Raw genomic sequence first — 15,000 nt, 5'->3', positions numbered from 1 at the left:
TTATTGTTTAATAAGTTATTGAATATTTGTTTGGATTTTCTTTTTCTTTTTTCTTTCTTCTTTTTAATTTTTCCTTTTTTCTTTTTTTTGCTTTTGTTCTTTTTTTTCTTCTTCTTTTTTCTCTCCTTAAATTTTTTTCTTTTTCTTTTTTATTTTTTTTTTTTTTTTTAAATTTAATTTCGGAGAAAACAGAAAAAGAAAATGAAAAAAGAAAAAAAAAACAGAAAAAACAGAAAAAACTTAGAAAACAATTTCAAAAAATATAAACGATTGATGAACGACTCTATCGTCGTGTAAATAAAATTCATGCAACGTTTAATATAACAAGAGGATAAATAATCCTTCCTCTCTCTCTCTCTCTTTCTCTTCTTTTTTTTCTTTTTGAATTAAACATCTTCAAATGATCTCAAATTAATAAGTCGCGATAATTAAGATAGACTCTAAGTTGTTATTAGCCGATGAAACGAGAAATCCGATCGCGACGTCTTACTCCTTCCTTTCCCCCCTAACCAGCCATCCCATCGCCTTCACCACCACCGCCACCCCTTCTTCCATCTCTCTCTCTCTCTCTCTCTCTCTCTCTCTCTCTCTCTCTCTCTCTCTATCTCTATTATGGAGAGGAAGGGGTAGGTGGGGGGAGAAAGGAGGGTGGTGGTTTGACTATATATCATCGTCATCGTAGAAGTTCACGCGAAGCTAAGAGCAATCTTTTCCCTTTGGCTCTCTCATATATTTAGAAACATATATTCTAAGTATCGCGTGCATATCTTATGCTTAAATTAGAATCCAGTGGAAGGTCTCTCTCTCTCTCTCTCTCTCTCTCTCTCTTCCTCTCTCTTTGTCTCTTTCTCTTTTTTTCTCTGTCTTTGTCTCTTTCTAACCTTTAGTCTCTAGTTTCTAGTCTCTAAATCGATGTTATAAGTTCATAATAATACCTGAGAATACACACATATACATGCACGAACGCGCTCAACTTTGAAAGTTCTCTCATCTCGTTTATATTTTTATCTTCTTCTTCTTCTTATTTATTTATCTTCATTATTTATTTTTTATTCTCTTTTATAATTATTCTTTTTTTTTTCCTCTTCTCATCTTTCGCATTACACAACGTCGAAGGTGAAAAGAAGAAAGAGTTAAATCAAGGATCAATATCGAAACTACCATAATTATTTCTCTTTCTCTCTCTCTCTCTCTCTCTCTCTCTCTCTGTCTGTCTGTCTGTCTGTCTATCTGTTTGTGACTCTCTCGACACGAGATTAGAACGATTAGAAAGTTATATTTGAAGTTATTTTTAATTGATTCATTCATATATATAATCCATGTTATTTCGCATACTTTCTATCGATTATTCAATTTCATCAGATACTGAACAATAACATTACGTATCGTTCAATTAATTTATAATTCAAATTTTATTAATTATTATCTATCGTCGATTGTATAATACAATAAATAATTATAAAATTATAAAAATTAATAATGTAGATTTAATAACAATGTAGATTTAAATCTATGATTTCGTATATCACAAATCACCTAGGATCAATGATAATCTCAAAATTTCTATCGTCAAGGGAAAAAAAAAGAAATGAGAGAAACAAAAAAATAAAAAAGAGAGAAAGAGAAAGAAAGAAAGAGAGAGAGAGAGAGAGAGAGAGAAGAAAGAAAAAAGAAGAAGAAGGAAAAAGGATAAAAAAAAAAAAAAAAAAAGAAATAAAACGAAGAACTTTCGATGAGAAATCAAACGAGCCTATTTAGAGTGAAACGTGGAGAACGTAAGCAAGCGCAACATACAAACACACAAACACACAAACACACACACACACAGTGATATGATAAAAATGCGTACGGAATAATGCGTGCAGCGGCAGCAGGATGGCGCCAATACGAGACGCCCTCTTACCCCTCCAATCCTTCCCTGATTCCTCTCCTCCTCGACCCCTCCCCCACCCTTATCACCCCTCTTTTCTTCACTCTTACCGCCCCTCGTCACGTCTCCACTACTCTTTCTAAAGAAAGAGAGAGAGAGAGAGAGAGAGAGAGAGAGAGAGAGAGAGAGAAAGAAAAAAAAAAGAAAGAAAGAGAAAGAAAAAGGGAGAGAAAGAAAGAGAGAGAGAGAGAGAGAGAAAAAGAAAGAGAAAGAGAGGCTACGAAAGGGGTCCGTCGACCGATTGGAAGAAGAGCAAAAGAGAAAGAGAGATAGAGAGATAGTATATGTGTGTGTGTGTGTGTGTGTGTGTGTGAGAGAGAGAGAGAGAGAGAAAGAGAGAGTGATAGAGAAAGAGAAAGAGAGAAAGAGTTAAGGAGATGGTATAAGAGGGGTAGGGGAAACTGTAGGAGGAGAAGGAGGAGAAGGAGGAGGAAAAGAAGGAAGAGAAGGTGAAGAAGGGTGGTAAGAGGGGGTAAGAGAAAGAAAGGCGGCTGTCTCGGATGTCTGGCTCAGCGGATCGTTTTTCTTGGAGGAGCGGCGCCTCGACCGCTACTCACTCGTTCGTTCCTTCGTTCGTTCGTTCGTTCGTTCGTTCATTCGTTCCATGGGATCGATCGAGCAATCGTGCAAAAGATCGTTGCCCGGCTTTATGTCGGACCGATCGAAAAATCATTACGGGGGATATTTTTATGTCGTTTCAGGTCTCGCTCGATCGTATTTACCAATGTGGACATATCGTTTATGGACTAACTTGATTACTTTTAAAGAGACATTTATTACTATCAATGTCTCCTTCACTTTTTCTCTTCTTTCTTTCTTTCCTCTCTTTTTTTTTTTCTTCTTTCTTTCTTTCTTTCTTTCTTTCTTTCTTTCTTTCTGGGAAAGCGGGGGAAGGGGAACTTCGTACAAGTTCAATTTTCATCTTTGATTTGATTTGCTTTTGATTCGAACGTCTGAATTATTTTCTACACGTTGTTTTAAAACGTGCTTCACTCTTATCGATTGGTTTTAATTGAAAGAAAAAGAGAGAGAGAGAGAGAGAGAGAGTGTGTGTGTGTTTTGGCGGGTAAATTCGGACTTCGGAAAATTCGGAAAATTTATACTCGAATTCTTTTCGATTTATACATTATTCATTGTAATTGTTTTAGAAACGATTGTGCAGCAATTCATCGTGGAAAAAGAAAAACGAAACAAACAAACAAACAAACAAAAAAACGGGGAAGGCAAGTGGAAAAGAAAGATGACGAATCAGGAATATTAATTTTCGTTTTGACGATTCGACGATTTTTGATAATTGATTCAAAAAAAAAAAGTGTAATTTGACGTAACCAAAGAAAAGATTGTTTTTGTTTTAAACGTAGGATGGGGGAGGGGAGAGGACAGGGAGGTGGTCGATACGGGAAACTTTGCCGTATGACTTTTTTTCCCCCCTCCCCGGTCTGGTTTTAGCGCGTCGACACCAATCACTACGGAGACAAGTAAGTACGATAAACCCGATAAGCTTGTTTTCGTGTTAATGTACTCTCTTATTCCGAAGGTGTGCCAGCAGATCGTACCTCGGTTAGCGATTTAATCGAGGTGAGAATCAGGGGGAGAAGATCGACGCCTCGGCGAATCGATAATCGATATCGATGATCGAAACACGGCAGGTGACGCACGATTTCTTGGAGAAATCTCAAATGAAATCCACGTTTGAAGAAAAAAAAAGTATACCCTATATGTATGCGTTTGTGTATATGTCTGTGTGTGTGTATGTGTATAGAATTTTTATAATGCAAATAAAAAGAATTTATAATAGACAAAAAAAAAAATAAAATAAAATAAAATAAAATAAAATAAAATAAAATAAAAAAAAAATAAAAAAATAAAAAAAATAAAAAAAAAGATAAAAAAAATAAAAATAAAAAAAAAATATTTAGGAGGTAAATATATGTATTTATCCAATGTTTTCCGATCATATGTTTATGGATCAAAATTTTTTTTATAGGATTGTATTTAAAATATGACAAAAAAAAAAAAAAAAAAGAAATATGTTCATAAAATATAAACGAACGAGAAGTAAGATCAACGACGATTTTACTATTTTATGGTGGAAAAAAAAAAAAAAAAAAAAAAAAAAACAATAAAAATACCCACACGTCGTATCTCTGACAAATATAATATCTTTCCTTAATTTCTCAGATTAAAGATTTTCCCCAAACGATTCTCCTTTTTCCCCCCAATTCAATTTTAACCCGTTGCAAAATTATCACCCCATAAGGAATGGACACCGTGAGGAGTCATGGCACGAATAAAAGTTGTAGCATCGTGACTGCGGCAGAGGTTTCCAAAAAAGGACAGAACCTGGCGATTTTAAAAGCCGTCTACCCCCACCCCACCCACCTACCCCCAATCCTTATCCAAATTCTCTCCTCCCCTCCCCTCCCCTTCCCTCCCCTCTCCCCCCCACGATCCCTTTCTACCCGAATACCGGTCCTCTCGATATAACGAACTTACGTATACATAATATATATTATATATATATATATATATATACATACATACATATACATAATTTATGTATGCATTAAATACATTTCGTAAAGCAGGTGCAGTTTCGTAAAGATAAAATAAAAAAAAAAAGAGGGAGAGAGAGTGGGGGGGGGAATCGAATCGTTATAAGATCGTCGAGCAATCGATTCTATGGAAATCGAAAAGGAACGTATGGAATGAATTATGCGAATGAACGAATTCCACGAAGGAATCTATGGGAAATAAACAGCGCCGATTAAACGCGGGATCACGATTATTCATAATGTCTAAGAGAAAAGAGGGGTCTCTTTTAATAAATCGTACGTCACTTTTAATGACCATGTTTTTAATGAAATACCGAGAAGTTATTAACGTCTTTACGTCCTTCCCTTTCTATTTCTTTTTCTCTTCGTTTGTCTCCCGATTGAAACTCTTTCATTTTTCTTTTCGACGAATCAATTCGTAAAACCGTGTAACGAAATATTTGAACTTTGACCGATTTCAATTTATTACCATATCACTAGATCAATCAATCTTCCTTTCATTTTTGTACGGATCAAATAGATGAAATAAAAAAAAAAAAAATATATATATATATAAATAAATAAATAGATAGAAGTACCTATTACGGGGCGAGCCTAAAAAAATTTTGTAATTTCATTTAACAAAATCAATTATAATTTTTCCGATGAATCTTTAGGTCCTTTTTTTTTTTTTTTATTTAGAGCACGTAATAATTCTGCAAGCTACGTTTCTAGTTTTACAATCTTTAAAAAAAAAAAAAACAAAAAATAGAAAGAAAAAAAAGAAAAAAAAGAAAAAAACACAGAAATTAATTTTTAGAATCACTCCCTTCCCCGTCCCCATCCTCTCAGATACTTTATGATCCCAAAATTTAATGACCTGTGTAAAATCTAAAATCAATGAACTTTATTTCAGATTTATGACAACTTCAAGTACTTCCAAGTATCATAATAATTCAAACGAGAGTAAAAACTTTCTTTCTTTCGTTTTATCATTCATAACGCGTGCATGCGTACGTGCGTGCGTGCGTGCGTGTGTGTGTGTTTGTGCGTGTTAGATAAATAAACAGATAAATAAATAAATAAACGAAGAGATATAGAAAGATTTATTTAAATTAAAATTAATACGTAGATATTAATATAAAGTTAAAATATAATCATTGATTATTACACACACACACACACACACACACACACACACACACAGAGAGACAGACAGACGTGTAAAAAAATTGATCATCTTATATTAAATTTTAATTATCTCATGTTCAATTCAAAAATGCATACATACATACATACATACATACATACATACATACATACATACATGCATACATACATACATACCTATATGAAATGAAATACATATAAGAAAACATATCAATCATATACATATATATCAATTGTTTGTTTTAACTATAATTATAATTCATGATATGACAATTGTGTGTATATTGAAATGATGAGATATAAGAAAACGTTATATTATTATGAACGCGTGCCCATAATTATCCAAGAACGATAATACCCATAACGATTGTACTAACGGGTTAGTTCTTACACACACACTCACATACACACATACACACACACATATATATATGTATGCTATTAATATATATGTGTATATGCTTAATGTATATGTTTTGTCTATGAACGTTTGTACGATGTTGATCGTGCACTTCGTTACTTTCTAATCAGAAAACTCGTTATAGATTGTATAAGAAGATAATATTTGAACGTTTCGACCATAGAATTAGAACCGATAAAATCCTACGAGAAATCTGTGACCGATCGTGAGTAAGATCATTAGGAGAGAAAGAGAAAGAGATGGAACGTTTAACCGGATTCTTCATTTTCAATGGCAAACTCTCGATCGGTCCATTCCTCGCAAATACATACACATACACACATACACAAATATATATATATATATATATATATGAGAGGAAGAGAGAAAGACATACACACAACTATACTTTTCCTTTAATAATACTCATTAAACGTCTAAAGAAATGTAGCCAATGTTACCTCCTACTAGATATCTCTAATATTTTTCTAGTTCTTTTTTTTCTTTCTTTCTTTTTTTTTTTTTTTTTTTTTCCTTTTCTTGAGTAAGGGGTAAGTGGTTAGGGTAATATCTATGATCGTCATTATCATTATAGTTATGATTATTATTGTCATTATCATCGTCATTATCATTATCATCGTCGTTGTCTTCGTAATTAAGTTTCTTTCGATATCTTTATTAGAAACTTTCTTTTTTTTCTCTTTCTCTTTCTCTTCTCTTCTTTATCTCTCTGTCTTTCTCTCCTTTTCTCCATTATAATGCTTTTATTCATTTTTATTTCGTTTCCTTTCGAATTTTCTTTCTTCTCTAATATCTTTCGTGATTTTTTTTTTTTCTTTTCTTTTCTTTCTCTATCTTTCTATCTCTCTTTTTTATTTATTTATTTATTTATTTATTTATTTATTCAGATATACATTTATCTCGACTCTATTTCATACGTTTGATCTTTTTTATTAACTCGAATAATTAAGTATATTTGAAATTTTTCATGGAATTTCGACGATTCGTGTTTCTTTAATTTTCTCAATTAATTAATTCATTCATCTAATTAATTAATTTATTTTCTTTTAATACTATGTTAATGTTTATTTGTCAATCATTGTGACAAAATTAATAATAAGATTTCTTTTGATTTTATTCATCTTTCTTTTGAAAAATTATGTTTTCTCTTTCAATCGTCATTTTTACTTTTTAATTTCCCACACATATATATATATATATGTATATACACACAGACACACACACACACACATATACATAAAAGTCTAGCTGGATTATAAAGACAATTTGATGTTATAATAAAAGAAAAAGAGAGAGAGAGATAGAAAGATAGATAGATAGATAGATAAAGAGAGAGAGAAAGAGAAAGACAGACAGAAAAAGAAAAAAAAAAGGAAAATTCGAGTAAAGATATTGAGGACGGTGGCATTCTACACATTAACCCTCCCTTTTACTAACAGACATTTTACACACACACACATATATATATGTATATAAATGTCTTTAAGAACAATGACAGCCAATTGTAGCAATTAGAGCGCCGAGTTTACCGCGTGAATCAAACGCAGCTGTTCCCACTCTTTTCGTAATTTATTTAAGTCCCTTTCTTAAATATAATATATATATATATATATATATATATATATATATATATATATACATACACATGCATACACACGCTATATAGGTACACACGTACATAAGTGAAAGATTTTAAGAGAATACTCATCTTTATTAAAGTTGGCGAAAAAGAAAAGTGAGGAAGAAAAGTAAAAGAAAATACAAAAAAAGAAAAAGAAAAGAAGAAAAAAATCACTAGAATGATTCGAGCTTAATTCTCCATCAATAAGTAATTAATTTTCAAGGTCAACATTGATTAACCTTGAGGAATAAAGAGAATAGATAGAAGAAGAAGAAGAAGAAGAAGAAATCGACCAAGTTATTTTTGCGTAATACGATATTATGGAAAAAAGAAAGAGCGAGAGAGAGAGAGAGAGAGAGAGAAGACAAAGAAGAAAAAGAAACGATGACATTGCTACTTCAAATTAGGTCGCTGATAAACAAATGATAACAAGAAAGAAAAGAAAAAAGAAACGAAAAAAAAAAGAGAGAGAAAAACGATAAAATTTGCTTCGACAGTCATTGTTATAGTTCGATTAGTATTCTTTTTATATAAGTCAAGTGTGTATATTAAGTATATACATACGTATGTATGTATGTATTTTCATAACTACATCATCAACATAACCACGTTTAGTATTATATACTCAACATTTATACACACACACACACATATATATTCTGTACATATTTCGTAAATATTACACGTAATGACATTTATATGTACATACGTATGTATATATGTCATGTAATATATATATATATATATATATATATATATATATAGATATGTGTGCTCATTTTGTTAGTTTGTATATTGTGCGTGTATATTTATATATATATATATATATATATATATATATATATATAATATAATATAATATAATATATCTATATATACATGTATGTATGTATGTATATATGTACCTTACTGCTATGTATTTATTAATATATATTATGTATCTCTTTACTATTTACATGTAGTATGAACGTATATATTTACACGAGACCATTTGCTCCGTTTCTCTCTCACCTGACACGTATGTATAGTTATTCACAAGCATTTACGAGTAAAAAGCATTATCTTATCTTCCGCGGATGTTAGATAACGATAAAACACTTTGGCCGGAGAAAGGAGAAGAGCTTTTTGTTTCGCAATGTTTCGGATTGAATTTCGCGTCGATCAAGTGTTCTACTTAGAAATCTATATCTATTTCTAATATAATATAATATAATATAATATAATATAATATAATATAATATAATATAATATAATATAATATAATATAATATAATATAATATAATATAATATAATATAATATAATATCATATATATATATATAAATTTAATTATATCAATTATGTCGAGCACCATTTAAATTTTTTACAATCAATCATTAAGAATTTTATTTAGAAATTTAAATGGATTTTAGACTTTTTCAATTTAAGAATTTTGTATTCAAATTTATTGATATATTCTCGTTTGTAAAAGTTTATTACATTTGAATATTTAAATTTTCTAATGATAATAATGTCAAATCCATTTTAGATTTCAATAGTTACATTTGTTATTTATTAAAAATTTTATTAATTTATTTCTTGAGGAAAAAAAAAAAAAAAAAAAAAAGATCAATTTAAATTAATTGATCTATTTAAATATTTATTCTTTATTTATATCTATAACCCTTTTTTTTCCTTTTTTATAGGATATAGATGTTATTTATTTCTTTTATACGTATATAGTAATATATAATCATTAAAAAAAAAGAAGAAAAAAAAACACCCAGAAATAAAAATAAAAACAACAAATATATATATATATATATTTACATACACACATATAGATGTATATTCATACAATTTCCACCATTTTCACAATAATTAACTGATAAGAAATATAAAATGAATGAACAACTGGGTTGAAAAAAAAAAAAATAAAAAAAGAAAAAAAAAGAAAAAAAAAAAAAGAAAAAAAAATAGAAATAAAAATAAATCAAACGAAAAAAGAAATTAAAGCGAACAACTATAATGCAAACAACAAATTAGGACCGTAGGACGATGAACCTCTTAACAAAGGTTAAAGATAAATTCCCCTTAAAGAAGAAGAAAAAAGAAGAGATAAATGGCTTGCTGAAAGAAGAAAAAGAAGAAAAAGAAAAAGAAGAAGAAGAAGAAAAAAAAGAGAGAAAAGAAAGAATTTACATCCCAAACATTTTCTTCGTTCACTTTCCGAAACTCTGAAACCCCAAAGAAGAAGTAGAAGAAGAAGAAGAAGAAGAAGAAGAAGAAAGATTCGACTCTTGCAGAGAGGAGAGTATGTTCGAGAATATTTTAGTCCAGGACTTGGGTCCCTTTGCCTCTGACCCGAGAAGAAAGAGGAGGAGGAGGAGGAGGAGGAGGAGAAGAAGAAGAAGAAGATGAGAAGAAGAAGAAGAAAAAAAGAAGAAGAAAATGGGAGAGTGAAAAGGAAAGAAAAGAAAGAGGTAGAAAGAAAGAGAAAGGGAAAGAGAAAGAGAAAGAGAGAAAGAGAGAAAGAAAGAGAAAGAGAAAGAGAGAGAGAGAGAGAGAGAGAGAGAGAGAAGGCACAGTAGTAGTACCGGGACAAAGCTAATGCAGCCAACGTAAGATGGAATGGAATGTCCTTTGTGACCGAGCTGTTTCACCTCCATATATGTACTCACCATATAACCTGGCTTAGCTAATATCTTTTACCCTTGTACCACCACCATAAGAAATAGAAAGAGTTGAAAAAAAAAGAGAGAGAGAGAGAGAGAGAGAGATAAACAGATGAATGAATAAATACGTTTTGATAGATGAATAGATATATATATATAGATAAATAAATAAATAGAATGAAAGGGAGAAAAGAAAAAAAATTAAAAAGAAATGTAAACGAATAAACAAACAAACAAACAAACAAACAAATAAATAAATAAATAAATAAATAAATAAAGGAATGAAAGAAATAAGATGCCCCGAAGGTCCTGTTTCTTGACGACAAGGACAAGGATGAGAGAACATGTTATCATGACGTTAAATTGCATATCCTTTAACTCTAATGGCATAGTAGGCATTAGATATCGAACCTATGTACGTATGTACATATGTATATATATATACATACATAATAACAACTAGTGGTTCAATTTTACGTGACAGTATATATGTAGTAATGGTAGAATATACAGATTAGGTCACGTTTTAGATATATTATACTTTACTAGCCTTTACACTTGACATTTCTTTTTCTTTTTTTTTTTTCCTCCTTTCCTTTCCCCCATTAACATAGCAACTCCTTCTTTTTTTTTTTCCTTCTACTCCCCCCTTCCACGCCCATCCCGTTCCAGCCCAACCCCCGCCGCCCCTTTTGTAAACTATTTCTTTTGTATATCTTTATTTATCACCCTTCATTTTTCTTCTCTTTCTTACTGTATATGGTTATTGTTATTGTTGTTGTTATTGTTGTTGTTGTTATTTATTATTATGCTTATAGAGAATTAACTATAGATATTAGGATATTATATCGTAAAAATTACCATTATAAAATTATTATTATAATTAAAAAAAAAAAATTACTATTATATCGTAATATCATAAATATTAGAATAATTTTAGTATACCAGTAAATATGGAAATGCAATAAGGGAAAATTATTTTTCTATCGTTAGAATTGCCTTTACTCAATTTACGGTGAAACTTTCGTTAATAAGAAAAAAAAAGGAGAGAAAAAAAAAAGTAAAAATAAAAAAAGAAATTTATATACCGAGTGACGACCGATATGACGAAAGATACGAACTCATTGTTATAATTTTACAATGCCCGTTTCTTTTTTTTTTTTTTTTTTTTTTTTTTTTTTTTTTTTTTTTTTTTTTGTCTCAGTTATAATACCGTGAAAGTCGTCATTTTCATATTTCGTTAAGAAATATGAAATGTCTGTGAAAAGGCAATACCTGTGAGTTTAGTAATCATTCAATATCCTATATTACAACTAGATAGATAGATAGATAGATAGATAGATAGAGAGAGAGAGAGAGAGAGAGTGAGAGAAGGAAAGTTTAACTTCTCTAAAAATTTCAGGTGTGATCTGCACTCCTCGTCCTTTTCTTTTTTCTTTTTTTTTTTTTTTTCCCTGTAGGCAGCATCGAGATGACGAAATAAAAAGTCTCGAAAAGATTCTAATGTTAGTTCTAACCAGAAAAGAGAAACCTACCTAACGAATATTCAATACTTTCTACGTTCTTTCTTTTACTTTTTTTTTTTTTTTTTTTTTCCTAAGTCTCAGAGAAATTTTGAGATACCGCACAGTGCGTTTGTTCTATCCTCCTTTTTTCTTTTCTGATCGTTTCTTTTTTTATTATTATTTTTTTGTTTTTTTTGTTTTTTCTTTTTCTTTTTTTTTAATTCATGCAAATCTCCACGCTCGTAATTACGATTAATGTAGAAGAAGACGAAAGAAAGAGGAAAAAGGTTATTTGGAATTGAATCTAATTATCAGTATATAAATTTGATATTTAGAATATATCATTGATACCAAAAAATTTCGATTTTACAAAAAAAAAAAAAAAAATAAATATATATATATATATATATATATATATATATAAATAGAAAATGTACATAAATAGGATGAAAATTCCATTGAATCAATTGATTAAAACAAATCGTTCGATTCAATTATCAAAGGTGTATAATTTTATTTATATTGAAATTAAATTCTCGTCGTTTCGATTGAAAATAATTAATCGAAAAAAGAAAAAAAAAAAAATAATAATAATAATAATAATAAATAAAAACCAAAAAAAATATCCCCTGAGAAAAAAAAGAATTACGAAAAAAGAAAAGAAAAAAAAAACAAATAAACAAATAAACAAATAAATAAATAAAAAAGAAAAGAAGAGAAGAGAAGAAAAAATAGTAAATTAGATATTTTCAATCGCTATCGCTAGTTTTAATTATCGTTTCGTCACATTTTTAAGATTCTCTTATATTAAAAAGTTTATCAAAAAGTTATCGATAAATTCCGGAAGTCGGCATGTATAAACATTATAACCATTTTGCTTCTACGTGTATATGTGAACTAATTATGATAGAATTTAAATCGTCTATGATATGTATATCGTTATCAATTCGATTCCAGATTAATGATCAACCAAGGGAACGTCTTTAACGATAAGAGATATTCCTATGAATAATTTCAAAATGTTTCAGATAAAATTTCAAATTTAGATAACAATAACGAGTTCAAGTTTTTTTTTTATTCCTATTTTTTTTCTTTTATATATATATATATATATAGAGTTGTAAATCAATTAGAGTATTAATTATACTATACAATATTATAATGTATACGACATTGCTCATGGGTTACACGTGTAATACGATTACGATCATGCGTACGTGGATTATGGTTGATGAGATAGAAAAAGAGAGAGAGAGAGAGAGAGAGAGAGAGAGAGGGAGAGAGAGAGAGAGAGAGAGAGAGAGAGGGAGAGAGAGAGAGAGAGAGAGAAACTATGAATATTGAACAAGGACATCTGTTCGTGATCGTAATAATAATAAGGTATATATGTAACGGAGAACAATATCGAAAGATTGCGTTGCAAGTTTTCCTTTTCTTATTCTTTTTTCTTTTTGTTTTTATTATTATTATTTTTTTTTTTTGCTTTTTAAACCTTGAGACTGACGCCTACGATATTGTCGCGTTTGTCTCTCGAGAGACATTCAATATAATTAATTAACATTCATTTGGCAAGATGGATATTTTATTTCGTATTATTAAATTGTTCATTCATTTTGACTAATAAATATTTTATTAACATCGTATTATGATTAATTGTTTTTTCTTTTTTTTTTTTTGCTTTATTATATTCGTTATCGATAAAAATTAATTTTCGATAATACCAGAATATATACGTAAGTAATTAATTATATTTATTTTTCTGTTTGAAAATTTATAATAAAAAAACTTGCATAGCAATTAAAAATTAAACAATTCATTTAACGATATCTCTGTCAAATAAGAGTAAAAGAAAAATAGAAATGAAGCAAGAAGAAAAAAGAAAAAAAAAGAAAAGAGAAAAAAAAAAGGAACAGAAGATTTCTCTCGAACGTAAATATTTGCGAATTTATCAGATCTAAAAACAAAAACAAAAAAAAAAGAAAAAATAAAAGACCAGAAAAAAAAAACGAAAGGAGAAAACAAAAAGTCAGAAAGTGAGATGAAAATATAAAACAGGAAAAGTAAATGGGAGAAAGGAAAATAAAAGTAAGAGACAGAAAAAAAAGAGGGAGAGAAAGAAAAAGAGAGAGAGAGAGAGAGAGAAAACAAAAGAAGAAAAAGAGGAAGAGAAAGAGAAAGAGAGAGAGTGAGAGAGAGAGAGAGTGAGAAAAAGAAAGAAAATATATCAAAGTAAAATAATTACCATGTATCATTCCTCGTTTAAGAATCTCTCTTAACTATCTTCGAACTTCTTAAAGATGACGAACGAATTGTAACAGGGATGCTGATACACTGAAAGATCTTTAGATCGTTCGTAACTTAGAAAGAGGATTCACGTGTACGACGGAAATAACGTTCCGGACCAACGGGGTGCGGTCTCGTTTTGCCACGGCACTTTTCTATCTCTTTCTCTTTCTCTCTCTCTCTTTCTCTCTTTCTTTCTCTCTCTCTCTCTCTGTGATGTGTATGTTGTATGTATGTATCTCTCTCTCTCTCTCTCTCTCTCTCTCTCTCTCTCTCTCTCTCTCTCTCTCTCTCTCTCTCTCTGTCTGTCTGTCTTCTTCTGTGTGTGTGTGTATCTCTATCTCTTTTTCTCTTTCTTTCTTTCTTTCTCTATCTCTCTTTCTCTCTTAAGAGAGAAGAGAACCGGTCTGAAACGAGTCCGCGGATCGACGGTTCTCTGACAGGCAACAGCAGCAAGAGACGACGACGACGACGACGACGACGACGACGACGACGACGACGACGGACTCGTAAGAGATGAACTATAGTTTTCTTTGCGACAACTATTACGATCAGCTGCTGCTGCTGCTGCTGCTGCTGCTGTTGCTGCTCTTACTGTTGTTCCTGCTCCTATTGCTCCTGCTTTACTGTCATTGCACCTACGACTAAGTTGCATCATGCAGTGCCGTAATACCGCTCATATCTAACTATCAGAGTAGGATGACGTACAAACGTTCATTTAATTTGTCTTCTAATTTCATATATATATATATATGTATGTATGTATGTATGTATGTATGTATGTATGTATGTATGTATGTATGTATGCATGTATGTATGTATGCATGTATGTATGTATGTATGCATGTATGTGCGCATGCATGTATGTATGTATAATTAATT

At 30.2% G+C, this 15,000-nt stretch overlaps 1 protein-coding gene across 7 annotated transcripts in view; it reads right to left on the bottom strand.

Moving 5' to 3' along the window:
* The window catches only part of GEFmeso (Guanine nucleotide exchange factor in mesoderm), a 78,213-nt gene that overhangs the window by 36,278 nt on the left and 26,935 nt on the right, over positions 1-15,000 (bottom strand). Inside the window, exon 1 of one of the 7 annotated variants that reach the window (XM_035886009.2) lies at positions 14,078-14,241. The exons of the other annotated variants lie outside the window; for them this stretch is intronic. Within the exon in view, the coding sequence (XP_035741902.2) occupies positions 14,078-14,087 (10 nt within the window). The 5' untranslated portion in view covers positions 14,088-14,241. Of the gene's footprint in view, positions 1-14,077; positions 14,242-15,000 lie in introns of those variants that run through there. 7 annotated transcript variants of the gene reach the window in all.

The sequence above is a fragment of the Vespa mandarinia genome, chromosome 17 (assembly GCF_050613455.1).
Source record: "Vespa mandarinia isolate Hongniang chromosome 17, ASM5061345v1, whole genome shotgun sequence".
NCBI classification, from domain to species: domain Eukaryota; kingdom Metazoa; phylum Arthropoda; class Insecta; order Hymenoptera; family Vespidae; genus Vespa; species Vespa mandarinia.
This window is presented reverse-complemented; position numbering and strand designations above follow the sequence as displayed.